Source organism: Euprymna scolopes, chromosome 31, assembly GCF_053919585.1.
Source record: "Euprymna scolopes isolate OS-2025 chromosome 31, ASM5391958v1, whole genome shotgun sequence".
NCBI lineage: Eukaryota > Metazoa > Mollusca > Cephalopoda > Sepiida > Sepiolidae > Euprymna > Euprymna scolopes.
The window spans coordinates 48,862,890-48,878,457 of NC_136512.1; the positions used below are offsets into that span (position 1 = coordinate 48,862,890).

General features: G+C 36.9%; 1 protein-coding gene across 12 annotated transcripts in view; it reads right to left on the reverse strand.

Moving 5' to 3' along the window:
• LOC145255736 (extended synaptotagmin-1-like) overlaps positions 1 to 15,333 on the reverse strand; it is an 888,623-nt gene extending 873,290 nt beyond the window's left edge. For 11 of the 12 annotated variants that reach the window (XR_013863897.1, XM_080114367.1, XM_080114365.1 and 8 more), the window contains exon 1: positions 14,116 to 15,333. Coding sequence is in view for 11 of the 12 variants with exons in the window: in XM_080114367.1 (XP_079970493.1) it covers positions 14,116 to 14,429 (314 nt within the window). In the remaining variant the exon portion in view is untranslated. The remainder of the gene's footprint in view (positions 1 to 14,115) is intronic. The other variant, XM_080114364.1, reaches the window with a different exon arrangement.
• Between the last annotated feature and the right edge of the window lie 235 nt (positions 15,334 to 15,568).

Sequence of the window (15,568 nt, forward strand, 5' to 3'; positions counted from 1 at the left end):
TTCTAGTTAAAAGAATTTTTCATGAATGGAATCAGCATTTTTAAAAATTATTTTTTTAGTTGTATATATTGTATTCACTCTTTGAAGTTAAGGAGGGTTAAAAAAATTGGTGACACCTAGATGGTGACGTAGGCAAAAAAAAAAGACACTGCGATTTCGACCCTCACTAATAAAACTGCTCTGAGTGACTAGTTGGTAATTTTTTGTTCCTTTTCTTTTTTATTTTGCTCCTCCAATTTATTTGGATGCATCATAGTTAAATGTTTTAACATGTTGGTTGTGGTCATGTTAGATGGTTTTATTCCTCGCGATATTTTAATTTGACAGACTTTGCAAATGGCTTTCAACTCATCATCTTCATCAACTTCAAAAAGTTTCCATGGAAGACTTTTTTTGGACTTTGGCGTTGTGCGTTCTATCCCAACAATTATCAATGGACCAAAGGTCATCTAGTCAGCGTCAGACAGGGCCAAACTATTTGCAAAGAACTTTGCAGCTAATTCTACCCTATGCGACGAAGGCCATCAACTCCCCATATTTCCTCCTACAACACAGAACAAGCTAGGTAACATACAAATATCCGTGCATGGGGTCGCCAAGCTAATCAAGAACCTAGATTCTAGTAAGGCAACTGGCCCTGATGGCATCCCAATTATAGTGTTAAAAAAGCTTCAACCAGAACTTGCTCCCATACTTACGAAACTATTTAAGCGCTGCCTTAAGGAGAAGTGCTTTCCGACCTCCTGGAAGACCTCATCAGTTTGCCCTGTATTTAAGAATTCAGGTGATAAGTCCTCTCCCTCTCAGTACAGACCAATAAGTCTCCTGTGTGTTATGAGTAAGTTTCTGGAATCCATATTAAATAGAGAAATAGTCAACCACCTCAGCAGGAATAACCTTCTTAGTGACACACAATATGATTTCTGCTCTGCAAGATCTACCGCAGATGTGCTGACGGTTATATCCCACAGGATTAGTGAATCTCTTCACAAAGGCTTCCTTTCTAGGGCAATTGCTCTTGACATATCAAAGGCCTTCGACAAGGTATGGCATAAGGGTCTACTTCACAAGATTTCCAGCTACGGTATAACTGGAAATGTTTTCTCAATCATTAAATCATTTTTCTCCGATAGGCTCATAAGAGTAGTGGTAGATGGACAAAAATCGGAGGCCTGCAATATAAATGCTGGAGTCCCTCAGGGGTCAATCCTGGGCCCAACTCTCTTCCTGATCTACATCAATGACCTCCCTAAACACATACTTAAATCATTCGTTGACATCTATGCTGATGACACGACCATCTACGGCAACACATCAAAGGCTGTAAATGACAAAGTTCTCTCGGATTCTCTCTCCTCTGATCTCGAGCGCCTAGTTGTTTTGACAAGCTTCTGGGTTTGACCTTTACTCCTGATCTGAAATGGAACACGTACATCAAGTCTGTTGCCAAGGTCGCTGGAAAGATCGTGGGATCCTTCTACCGCTCCAGAAGATATCTCACTACTGATGCAATTCTCTATCTATATAAAAGCCAAGTATGTCCAAGGATGGAATACTGTTGCCATATCTGGGCAGGAGCTGCCAAAAACAGCCTATCATGCCTTGACAGAGTACAAAATAGTCTTCGTGGTTTAGTGGGGGATGCTCTTTTCTCTACCCTGCAACCTCTCTCCCACAGAAGAGACGTTGCGAGCCTATCCTTGTTTTATCATTATTTTCATGGCAGGTGCTCGTCTGAACTCCAATCCCTGGTCCCCCCTCGCCAATCTTTCATGAAAAACACCCGTCTAGCTGAATCCACTGTGAAAAATTTCCCCCACTCTATATCTGTGCCTAAATCAAAACGCGGATTCCATGAACAAAGCTTCTTTCTTAGAACTGCACGCCTGTGAAACTCTGTTCCGTCTGCCTGCTTCCCTCCGGACTACAACTTGGATGTCTTCAAGTCCAATGTTAACAAATTCCTAATGAACCGGCCGCCTAATTAAACACTTCATCAAATCTCCACACTAATGTAATGTACTTGCAATAACCCTTATCCCTGAGTGGCTTCCGGGCCTTGATAAGTGGTGATCACTGTGTAAAAAAAAAAAAAAAAAAAATCCGCTAAAAAAGACAAAAAGAAAAAAATATAAAAGGATGGGGCGGTAAATTGTACTAACCGGTAGTTAACAAAAAAACCTTATAGAATTTAATTTTTGAAACCAATGTATAAAAGTTTACATAATGAAATGCAAATATGCATTTTCTTTTGAATTTTTTTTTTTTTTTGTTGACTGTGTTTAATTCACACATGGTTGATGCGGTTAAATATTGATAAACTATAAGTCTTAAGTAAAATTCTATTCATAAATACTTTTTAAAATGAAATTATTTAATTAATCGTAAATATTATTTAGACATAAAAATTAATTGATTACAAAACCTTTTAAATATATATATATTAATTTCTTTTTCGTTCGGCAAAAAACTGCGCAAAACACTTTTAATTTTCAATTTAAAATTCTAGAAAAAAGATTATATTATTCTGCTTTTAATATAATCAAATTCAGGGTTTTATCTTTCTGGAGAAAAAAATTTAAAAAATGGATTTTATTTCAATGAAATTAAAAAAAAAAAAAACTTGACTGAATTGAATTAATTACCCTTGAATTAACGAAGGGGTTATTTAATAACTTTAGGTTTGGAAGAGATAGGTATGGGGTCGATTTTTTGGAAACATCAAAAGAAGCCGACAACTGTCAAAACTTTGCGAAATAATACAACGTGATCAATTTCATTTTAGAGATATTTCTTTCAAAAGCCTTCTTTTAAAAAAAAGAAAAAAAGTACATTGTTCTATTAAACCGTTTACTGTTTAAATAATTTGACTTTGCTCGTTCTATTTTAAGAAAATATAAGTTGAAAAAGCATTTTCATTCAGTATTAGAAGATTTGTCAGTAAAAAAAAAACAATCGCCAAAAAGATAAGCGTTTTTTTTTAATTTTTACTCGCAATGTAGAGCCCTGCATACTTCTTTTCAAGTTAACTCTTTTGTAGTTTTGATTACAATAGATCTGAATGAATGAACCTTGTAAGGGAGTTGCAGGGGCACTAAGCATTGCCCTGTTAATAATAAATTTCTTTGGTTTCTTTTTATAACATGCTACATTTCTCTCTTGCGGTTAGAAATATCAGGAAATTTTTTTCTTTTTTTCAACATCAGACTAAAAGAATCGTAATGAAGGAATCGGAAAATTAAAGTATTTTTTAACGATGCGATTCCGATTCCGATACCTCCCAAAATACACGATTCTTACGATTAACGATTCCGATTCCGATTAATCGTCCCACCACTACTTGATACTTTGTTATCTTTTCCCTCTCAACTCTGTTAAGCCCTGTATCATTGGGTACACTGACCTCTATTACGGTCGCTTTTTTGTTTGCTCTGTCCCAAATCACTATATCTGGTTTAACAGCTGCGTTTTCAAGATATGTAGCAGTAGGGATTATGTAGTCATAGTGAATAGTGTAGTTGTCATTCCCAACTGTTCGTTCGGGTATATGTTCCCAGGAGTTTTTACTACACTGAATGTTGAGTTTCTTACATATCTTCCAGTGAAGGTATTTGCAAACTCCATTATGGCGATCTGTATAATAACCGTCTCCTAGTAGGACTTTGCAACCAGAAATCAGGTGGCCCACACTCTCAACCTCAGTGCTACAGAACCTGCATTTATTATTGTTGCTTAGACCACACATCTTTTTGAAGGCGTTTGTCATGAGGCTCTGGTCTTGTGCAGCCAATATCAACCTCTCTTGGTCGTAATGGAGGGATCCTCTTTTGAGCCAGTCCAGGGAACCATCCCTATCAATATATTCTTGGGATAGTTCAGCCAAATGGATTTCTTGTGACCTGTGATCATTAATATTCCAAACATTGTTTTTGGCCAATATTGATTCGAAAGTAGTTTGATCTTTCACTGTTCCTGGGATGTCTGTTCCTGAATACTCATTGCACTTCCTTTTTTTATCTGCAACTTCTGTTTCTTTTGAATGAATCTTTCTAAGATGGTTTAACATATTAGTCATTGTAAAAAAAGTTTGATCTGCCCCCTTTTGATGTGATAGATTGACATAATTTGCGAGCAGCTGTATTCTTATTCTTGGGATTGACATTAAAATACTTCCAGCTCTGATATCTTAGTAATTTATCTCGATAAAATATACATTACCTAAACCAGAAAAATAAAAATATGTAATGGTAGCAAGAGTCTGAAAGTGAGGAACAAGAGTATGACTGATGCAGAATGCTTTTTTTTTTCGGTTCACATATCGTTGCAATTTACTGTACAATTCCTTAACATGAAAACTGAAAGGTGAAGTAATAATTTCCTTTGACAAATGATTTAAAGTAAAAAAAATAATGTTAATTCGATAGGAAGAGAAAGGAGGAAAATTTTCCATATGCTTACATGTATTTGCCTTAAATTCAGTGCAATTGTAAAAGTCTACATGTTAGCAGTACATCATAATATTAGTATCATTTATGACAACAAAGTTTACAATATAATATTAGTATCATTTATGACAACAAAGTCTGCTGATAAATTGACATTAGAAAACCCGATTAATTGGTAATCAACCAATTTGATAATCGGTACATACCTTCCCCTCATATATTTAATGAAATCTACTTTTAATATTTAAATTAAAAATGAATAAGTATCGAAAATTTTATGAAAACCAGATCATTAGTTGATTTTTGCTAGCTTTTTTTAAACATGGCTTCAAAATAATCACTATATAGGAATGCTGTTTTAAGGGATCAATAATGTAAAGACGATTTTTGTCTCGTATTTTCATTATTTTCGTATGCTGTAAATTTTTTTTATTTTTTTAATATTAGCAGTTTATTTGAAGCTTCTTTTAAATAGTATAAACGTTAATATTAAATTAAATTACAGTTACGTATTGGGGCAAGGTTAAATCTGTGGCACGTGTTGGAGGTACTTAAAGATCAAGTTCCGTCTTTGTTTACATTCTTCGCCGACTGTTATTCTGAAAAAACAAAAAACAAAAAAAAAACGCCAAGTTCGTTTGCATATTTTAAAACTGCTAAATATTAAACAGAAGTGACTTTTTCAGGCCATTCATCGTGAAGGATAAAGTTCAGCTGACAAAGAATGTAAACAAAGATGGACGGTACTGGATTTTAATCCTATTATCTATATATTAATACAATAGCATGTATTCTTTTGTGTGTCACGCTTTCAGGCAAATTTCATTGGTTGAGATTTAAGAACACACACGCTCGTATTAAATGTGAGTTAATAGATTTTGTGAGTGTTTAATGAGATCCCAGGCATAATCTCCTCATTTTCGAGTGGGGGGGGGTGATAGTCTGACGCGTTTATTTCCGGTGATGACATTATCTTCTGTTAAAAAAGATGTACTACATTGACATAAGATGTCATAATCCAAAAATCAGGTAAATAGATCAAGTGCACGCTAGGGGTTTATTTGTAAAATTCCAAAAATCACGTAAATATATCAAGTAATCCAGAGTCCATATTTTCGTCCTTAATGTCCTCATGGCAGTAATTGCAAAAACTCTTCTTAAGGAGGTGGGGATTAAAGTCACTGGAATGCTGAGACTGATACTATACTCAAAAATTCATGTTGAAGTAATGGTGGCCTAATCCCTAACTGTGTTAATGTTTTTATGTATTAATTTCGAAAAACTGCTTTCCTTTCTGGCACATGCAGAGGTCATCATTCTTACTTTTCAGCAAAAATCAACGCAGAGCAGAGACGCTGAAAATCCATGTGAAGGACTCTCGGTAGATTGATATCACGAGCCACAGTTTCCAAAGAAGTTAAAGGTCAGTTGCTGACCTGAACACGGGAGTCCCACCACACCAGGAAATATGTCAAAGTTATTATTTTAGTAAGTTGGGCCATAGTGTGCGTTAAAATTATGAAAAATGATTGTCAAAATTAGTAACATATCCAAGAATTATGAAAAGTGATTGAATGTTAGTTAATTGATTGGTGTGTTTGTAATGAAATAATCAGCCCAGGCAATATATCTAAGTTCTTATTTTAGGAAAGTGGGGGAGATACAGTTTAAACAAAAGGGCTTGAAAAATATGATGGTGTCTTCATTCATGCTGAACGCCCACAGAATGCCCAGCAGCAATATATTACATAGCAAAGATGCCGCTAGTTATTATTAAGATAGGTAGGCTACAGGCGAACCGGTCAAATTCATTATTCCTCCCTTTTTCCCGTCATTATGATGGTGGTTTGTGCTAGCAAACCGAGAGCGGTAGTTTGGAAACAATCATCACCAGCATGCTGCATCGAATCTTCACGTGTGCCAAATGAAATATTGAAAATCAAATGTTACTTCAGATCGATGGCCTTTTTGCAGCCAGTCTCTACTTGAAATACACTTAAGGATTTCGTCGCTTTATTTCATTGATTCAGATTATTCTTTTCTTCAGGTGAAAATGATACCGTTGCTCATCTAGTAAACACGTCAATTGTTATTGACGTGTTTACCAGATGAGTTGGCAAAGTTACAAAGACAAGATTGATTTTTAATGTGGGGAAAACCTAGTCCCCAAAAAGGGGCACTCTGGACCGGAACAAAAATTAAATCGCGATACTTTATGGTATTTTTAAGTTAAATTCAAATTTTACAGTGTCTTTTGTGTAATAGTTAAAAAACACAATAAGAATGGGTTTCTAAATATCATTATTTCAGCAAGATAGTTTCTCTGCATAAGTACTTAAATCGCCTCAGTATACACCGATCGAGGACCTATGGCAGGAAGATTAAACACAAAGTCAGGAAAATCTGATTTGAAAACTCAGTGCCCTAAAGGAAAACGAGCACTTTGGCTGAACCAAAACTGGCAGAGATCCCACTTACATTCCTCGGTAAGTCCGCCTCAGGCGATTAGCAATAAAATAACCCCTTCTCAAAAGGCAAGAAGATAAAGCCTGGGAAAGTGAACCTTCTAGAATTGCACAGGACCATACCTCAAACCGATAGAGAACATGCCATCCTTAAAAAAATAATAAATAAATAATATAGACTAGACTCTACCGATGTGATTTTTGGTCAGGTATGTAGTAAAAATTGGGTGTGACAGCAGTCACGGAGGTGGGCTGCATGTGCGAACTCAAAACCCGAGCGATGGGAGACGAGAAGGCGACGAATCAGCAGGTTCGATTGCGCATTAATTTGCATAAATGAGATAATATAAGGCCGGGAGTTAAGATGTTTGAGAGAGTCGAGCCGTTGAATTCTCGAGAACCGGATGGAACCTGGTTAGAGTGGAGAGTGTCGCTGAGAATCGAGTCCAGGTTTTTTTTTTTTTCGATTAGAAGCTACTTCGGTTTTAAATATGGAACCAATGAGGCTGAGATGAAATGGGAAATTTTAAATGATTCGCGTCGAACCTGAAAAATTAAAAGTCGCGTTAAAAATTGAAAAGCGTTGTCGAAGAGAGAATTGAAGGACTCATGTCAAACTGCGAAGGTTGAAGATATGAAGTCGGATTTTGTTTGTTTGGGATTCGTTGGATTTCTTTAACTATCATCGTCAAATGAACGTGTTGGAATGCAGTTTGGTCTACTTGTTTGCATAGAAGTCCTATTTCAATGCGGAATTTAAAATGAAATCCTGTTGTGCTGACAAGCGATGGATTTATTTTATAAAAGTACAGTCTGAGTCGGATTTTATTGTTTGAAAAAAGTCATCGCTGTTAAAAGAACTTAAAATGCGGTTCGAATGACTTGTATGCATTAAATTTGCTTTTCAACGAGGAATTTAAAATGAAATCCTGTTGTGTTAAAAGAAAAGGTGTCGTTTTTAAGCGACTTTCATTTTTAATGAAAGTGCAACTTGACTCGGATTTTATTGCGTTTGAAAAAAGTCGTAAAATGTCATTCGGACGACGTGTATGTATTTAAAAGTTATTTTAAAATACGGAATTTAATATGAAATCGTATCGTGCTGAAAAAGAGAAAAAAGGTGTCGTTTTTGAACGATATTTATTTTGATGACAGTACAATTCAAGTCGATTTTGGAGAAAAAGTAGTCGCTGTTAAAACGAATTACAATACGATTTAGTCGACTTGTATGTAAAGTCGTTTTTAAGTAAGAAATTTAAAAATTTCTGTGTCTAGCCGTGTAGCCTCACTTTTGCTAAGTAGTATCTGTCTTTGTCAGAGAGTAGTGAGCGCTAACAGTGTCTAGCGGAGTACTGAGCGCTAGCAGTGTCTAGCGGAGTGTCGAGCGCTAGCAGTGTCTAGCGGAGTGTCGAGCGCTAGCAGTGTCTAGCGGAGTGTCGAGCGCTAGCAGTGTCTAGCGGAGTGTCGAGCGCTAGCAGTGTCTAGCGGAGTGTCGAGCGCTAGCAGTGTCTAGCGGAGTGTCGAGCGCTAGCAGTGTCTAGCGGAGTGTCGAGCGCTAGCAGTGTCTAGCGGAGTGTCGAGCGCTAGCAGTGTCTAGCGGAGTGTAGAGCCCTAGCAGTGTCTAGCGGAGTGTCGAGCGCTAGCAGTGTATAGCGGAGTGTCGAGCGCTAGCAGTGTATAGCGGAGTGTCGAGCGCTAGCAGTGTATAGCGGAGTGTCGAGCGCTAGCTGTGTATAGCGGGGTGTCGAGCCCTAGCTGTGTATAGCGGAGTGTCGAGCGCTAGCTGTGTATAGCGGAGACGGATACTACTTTGGGACATAGTTGCTGATTCTCTGTTTTTAATGTTACTTCCCTACCCAGTTTATGATCATGAGATCAGGGGGGCGTGTAGTGAAAATTGAGTGTGACTGCTGTCACGGAGGTAGGCTGCATATGCGAACTTAAAACCCGAGCGATGGGAGACGAGAAGGCGACGAATCAGCATGTTCGATTGCGCATTAATTTGCATAAATGAGATAATATCAGGCCGGGATAGTAATTGTCTGTATTTTTGAGATGAGGTGTTTTCATTGATTGAGATTGTCGGACTGACTTCCTCATCTTGTTGTTATTGTCACAACGTTTCGGCCGTTTTGCCCTCCGGCCTTCATCAGGTGTTTTGTATCGAACTGGGGAACTGTTTGTTAGGAGTCTCGAACCCAACCCTTTATTATTATTACGGCGGTAACTAAAGGGGAGACGGAAAAATCGGGTATAGTCAACCATGTCTGGATGGAGAGGGGGTACCATCGCCCCCTATGGGATGAAGTAAAAATAATAAACAAAGAGACCCACTGGAAAGTGAGAAAACTTAAAGAAACAGCTCACATGCTCGGACATAACAACCTACTGAGCAAACCAAGCATAGAGCTGAATGCAATTTGGACACCTCTGATAGATAGAGAAAACCTTGAATAGCAACATAGGTTTAACATTAATAAAAACCAACTAAGAATTGTCCTAGTGACATATGGCCGAGTGGTCCTAGACGTTGTATCAAAGTTTACAGTGCTGAGTTCAATCCTGAACGAAGGCAGTGAAAAAGTAACATTCAAAACAGAGAATCAGCAACTATGTCCCAAAGCCTAGCTGGAGTCCGAACACGGTACCCCCTGTAATAATAAAGGGTTGGGTTCGAGACTACTAACAAACGGTTCCCCAGTTCGATACAAAACACCTGACGAAGGCTGGAGGGCAAAATGGCCGAAACGTTGTGACAATAACAACCAAGATGAGGAAGTCAGTCCGACAATCTCAATCAATAAGGCCGGGGGTTAAGATGTTTGTGAGAGTCGAGCCGTTGAGTTCTCGAGAACCGGATGGACCCTGGTTAGAGTGGAGAGTGTCGCTGAGAATCGAGTCCAGGTTTTTTTTTTGGTTTCAAATATGGAACCAATGCGGCCGAGATGAAATGGGAAATTTTAAATGATTCGCATCGAACCTGAAAAATTAAAAGTCGCGTTAAAAATTGAAAAGCGTTGTCGAAGAGAGAATTGAAGAACTCATGTCAAACTGTGAAGGCTGAAGATATGATGTCGGATTTTGTCTTTTTGTTTGGGATTCATTGGATTTCTTTAACTATCGTCGTCAAATGAACGTGTTGGAATGCAGTTTGGTCTACTTGTTTGCATAGAAGGCCTATTTCAATGCGGAATTTAAAATGAAATCCTGTTGTGCTGACAAAGAAAAGGGGGGCCTCGTTATTAAGCGATGTCGAGCCCTAGCAGTGTCTAGCGGAGTGTCGAGCCCTAGCAGTGTCTAGCGGAGCGTCGAGCACTAGCAGTATATAGCGGAGTGTTGAGCCCTAGCTGTGTATAGCGGAGTGTCGAGCGCTAGCTGTGTATTGCGGAGTGTCGAGCGCTAGCTGTGTATTGCGGAGTGTCGAGCGCTAGCTGTGTATTGCGGAGTGTCGAGCGCTAGCTGTGTATTGCGGAGTGTCGAGCGCTAGCTGTGTATTGCGGAGTGTCGAGCGCTAGCTGTGTATAGCGGGGTGTCGAGCCCTAGCTGTGTATAGCGGAGTGACGAGCGCTAGCTGTGTATAGCGGAGACGGATACTACTTTGGGACATAGTTGCTGATTCTCTGTTTTTAATGTTACTTCCCTACCCAGTTTATGATCATGAGATCAGGGGGGCGTGTAGTGAAAATTGAGTGTGACTGCTGTCACGGAGGTAGGCTGCATATGCGAACTTAAAACCCGAGCGATGGGAGACGAGAAGGCGACGAATCAGCATGTTCGATTGCGCATTAATTTGCATAAATGAGATAATATCAGGCCGGGATAGTAATTGTCTGTATTTTTGAGATGAGGTGTTTTCATTGATTGAGATTGTCGGACTGACTTCCTCATCTTATTGTTATTGTCACAACGTTTCGGCCGTTTTGCCCTCCGGCCTTCATCAGGTGTTTTGTATCGAACTGGGGAACCGTTTGTTAGGAGTCTCGAACCCAACCCTTTATTATTATTACGGCGGTAACTAAAGGGGAGACGGAAAAATCGGATATAGTCAACCATGTCTGGATGGAGAGGGGGTACCATCGCCCCCTATGGGATGAAGTAAAAATAATAAACAGAGAGACCCACTGGAAAGTGAGAAAACTTAAAGAAACAGCTCACATGCTCGGACATAACAACCTACTGAGCAAACCAAGCATAGAGCTGAATGCAATTTGGACACCTCTGATAGATAGAGAAAACCTTGAATAGCAACATAGGTTTAACATTAACAAAAACCAACTAAGAATTGTCCTAGTGACATATGGCCGAGTGGTCCTAAACGTTGTATCAAAGTTTACAGTTACCCAAAGGTGCTGAGTTCAATCCTGAACGAAGGCAGTGAAAAAGTAACATTCAAAACAGAGAATCAGCAACTATGTCCCAAAGCCTAGCTGGAGTCCGAACACGGTACCCCCCGTAATAATAAAGGGTTGGGTTCGAGACTCCTAACAAACGGTTCCCCAGTTCGATACAAAACACCTGACGAAGGCCGGAGGCCGAAACGTTGTGACAATAACAACCAAGATGAGGAAGTCAGTCCGACAATCTCAATCAATAAGTTAAGATATTTGAGAGAGTCGAGCCGTTGAGTTCTCGAGAACCTGGTTAGAGCAGAGACAGAGTGTCGCTGAGAATTGAGTCCCGGTTTTTTTTTTTTTTGGGGGGGGGGTTTCGATTTAGAACGTATTAACCCTGATCAATAGTTGAATCTGTGCTTTATTAGAATGAAAGCAAGCAAACACACAAATGAAATTAGTCACATATATTTTATAAATCACTCTTCAATGCTGAATCATGTATAATCATTTCATTGTTTCTTTTTTTTAGCCTTTCATTCAACCATGTCCAGGTACATTTTTAACTTTAACGAAAATAAAATGTGCCGAATAATAGTAAAGTTTTTTTTGGGGGGGAGGAGGGGGGGGGCAAACAAAGAAAATCTTGTCATAAAATTACATATTTAGATTTTTTTTTTTTTAAATCAAATAATGTAAGTCCGTTTCATTAATAACAGTGATTTTCTAACGCGAAAATACAAATATGTTATGAATCGGTAACAGCCCTCTCGGTTTTGTCAGCTGTTCGTTTTTGTTTTTAAGTTTGTAATTGTTAGAGAAATGGAAAACGCTATTCGAATTTTGAGAAAGGGGAGAATTATAAGTTAATCTTTATTTTCATTTAAAAAAACGGAACAGTATACAATTTCAAAAATGTATCAGGTTGCCATAGCAGTAGTAACTTAAGCAATTTTGACCGAACTTTATATTCTATTCGAATTCAATATCGACTTGTTTGGTAAATAAAACAAGCGAAGTGACTGAAATGAGAGCTTTTAAATTGTTCATCAATATGTTTACTACATTAATAGAAGTTGGGTTCAATAGTTCGTGGTTTAATATTTGAGCAAAAAGTGTGATAAACTTTTATCCCTTGGTCGACACAACACACACTAGTTGTTTTGAAGCAAAATATTGGCTATTTGTGTTTTACAAACCACAAAGGGACAAAAAAGTAGTAAATAAAATATATATATATATATATATATATATAATGTCATCAAAGGCAAGATAAGTTACTCTTCTACCTATCTGGAAAAGTTTTTAGTGGTTACTCACTTTAAAACGTGAAATCGGTTCGAAAATCAGAGTGTTTATCGATAGGTGCGAACAAGAAAAATGGCGGCGAGCTGACCCTTAAATATGTGAAGCTTGGAAAATGAGTTAAGACTAAAAAATTATACCAAATATTGTTAGAAGCCAAGCCCACTGAATATATGCCACGGTAACATAACATATATTGGGTGAGTTTCTAACAGTATTTTGTATAATTTTTTAGTCTTAACTCATTCTCTAAACTTCACATATTTTAGGGTTAGCTCGCCATTTTTCTTGTTCACACCTACAGATAAATACTTTCATTTTCGAACCGATTAAACGTTTTAAAGCAAGTAAAACCAATAAAATCCCTTCAAGATAGGTAGAAGAGTAACTTATCTTGCCTTTGATAACATATTTGTTTTTGATCACTTTTTCGTCTCTGGATTGTAAACCCAATGTCTATAAAGTTTATAGTATAAACGGTTCCTTTCCCAAAACTTTCCCTCTGTGGAACACGTTGCCACAAGATTGCTTAACTAAGGGTTACAGTATGGTCATTTCCAAATCTAATGACAATAAGCACTTAAATTGTCTTCAAACATGTTTATTCCATTCACTATTTTCAATCCTCTAATACTGTCAATCTATTTCACCCTTATTGTTGAGTAGCTTTTAGTTTTGATAAGTGATGAATTATTGTTAAAATAAATATAATTTCTAAGGCATTGACGTATCTCTGACAAAAAAATAGAATCTCATTCTTATTTTTCCGTCAACGATTCTTAGTCTCAAAAATCATGTTTATCCTGAGATTAAAAGATCTTTTTAACAAGCGTTTTGTGCTTTTGTGCGATTTTTTCTTTGCGTTAGCTTGCCATTCTTAAATCATCGACTTCGTTTTGTTTTTAATTCATTAACATTTGTTTGTGAAAAAATATATCGACAAAAAATTTTTTGTGTATAATATCATAATAGTAAAAAATAAAATAAAGTTGATGCTAGAAAAACAACTTGGCCATCAACGATTAAAGCACGGATTTTTAAAACTTTAAAAAAAAAAAAAAAAAGAAAAAAAGTACATTAGAATTTTATGGACATATGATTAAAAAAAAGAATTTAAAACAAATATTATTCAAAATATGAGCGAAATCCAAGCGAAACCGGGTAGGAAAAAAAATTATAAGTACTTCAAAACGTTTTTATTGCCATCGTAAATCGAACACTAGTATTTTTTTTAAACAAAATTTGAACCAAACTTTATATAAAAGTTTGATGCGGTTCAAATTCTATAGAAGCAACTAGTTTTTTTTTTTTTTTTTTTTTTTTTTTTGGTATTTATGCAGAATAGAATATGGACCATGCTATTTTTTTAGAAAGGATTTTCAAGTTAAATTCAATTTTTACGGTATCTTTTGTTAAATTGTTAGCTGAAGTAGCAGACTGACAAAACACCTTCGTCTTTCCATGTTAAGAAAGGCTTTCTAAATGTTATAATTTCAGCATGGTCTTGCAAAAGTTTTTTTTTTTTTCATTTTTGGAAAATAAAAAGAAAAGGGAGAAAGGTTTTCTTACCATCGATTGAACAGAAAGTTTAACCATTCGGTCGTTTCGTTCTGGCGTAAAGCCCGTTTCCGATGAATGGATAATTGTTCCAAGTCTAAAATCCTTCGAATCAGGTTGAAGAGCTTTGTCTTCCAAATACTGAATAGAATTGCGATGAGACTTAGGGTCCAGATGAAAGACAACCCCAGGGTTCCAAATAGCCATGAACAGATAACAATACTGGCGACAAACAGGTAAAAATAACCCAATTCTCGATTCAACTTCTTCGTCTCTGTCACCTGAGGGTCCACAACAATTGCTGGGGTCGTTTCGGAAGACGACATGTTCAAATTGGTTTAACCTAAGAAGTGTTTAGGGGTTTGCGTTAAAAAGGGAACAAATAAATTCGTCGGTCAACACAGCATATTCAAACAAAAATAAGAAACTGTGTGCATAATTTCATTTATAAAGTGCATAGACAGTGTATGTGCGCCAAAATTTAAATAAATAAAAAAAAGGGAAATAGTATAATTGTTTTAAGATTTTTTATTATTATTATTTTGTAGATAGAGAGGAGGGTGAATAATATCAACAAATAGATCTGCTTAAAATATGACGATAACAGGTATCAAGAAGGAAAAACCAAATAAAATCGAAAGTTAGCACTAATAAATGAGATTAAATATTTTTTTTAAATTGCGTAGTCACAATTAAAATTTTGTTAACTTTATCTGTTTCTATCTTAATCAGATGGCATAATTTTTAACTGAATGTTGTTTTTTTTGGTTTTTTTTTTTAAATCACCCGTAGGTAGTACGAATTAAAGTAAATGATTGGGGTTAATTTTCTTTTCCTGAAATTAGAAACAAGTGCTTGCTTTTTTAGGGAGATAATTAATTTCACATTTTTTTTTTCTTGTATATTAAGCGATACTCGCGTGCGCACACAAACGCCCTCCCCTGGGCTCCATTCACTGGGGAAGAAACCAAGTAGCGCTCACCAACTGACTGCTACGCGTCTACCTTGTCTTGTCTGACTGTCTATATTTTATGTTATTTTATACTCGTCGTTCTACTATTTTCCACGTTATTTACGTTTAAAAATAACTCCTCCAGCCTTCACATTGATGATTAACGCGCCCATACTCAACAACTCGGCCAGTTTCGTTCTCAACGACGTTGAAAGCATGGCTTGGCAAGCAACGTTCAACATATTAACCGTTGCTGTACGAATTTCTCTTTAGAATGTTTCATTGAACGTACGCTTAAGAGAGTCTTTTTTTTACCTAGACTTATATTACAAATATAAATTTTTAGCATAAAAGAGGGTTTTTTTTAGCTTTTTTTTTTTTTTTTTTTACAAGAGAGGCATCTCTTATCAAGGCCTAAAGATCACTCGACGATAAAGGTTAATGAGTGTACAGTGGTCACTGAGACAGCAGCTTAGTGTTGTTAGTGGTGAAATTTGGGTAAAAAGGGACGGC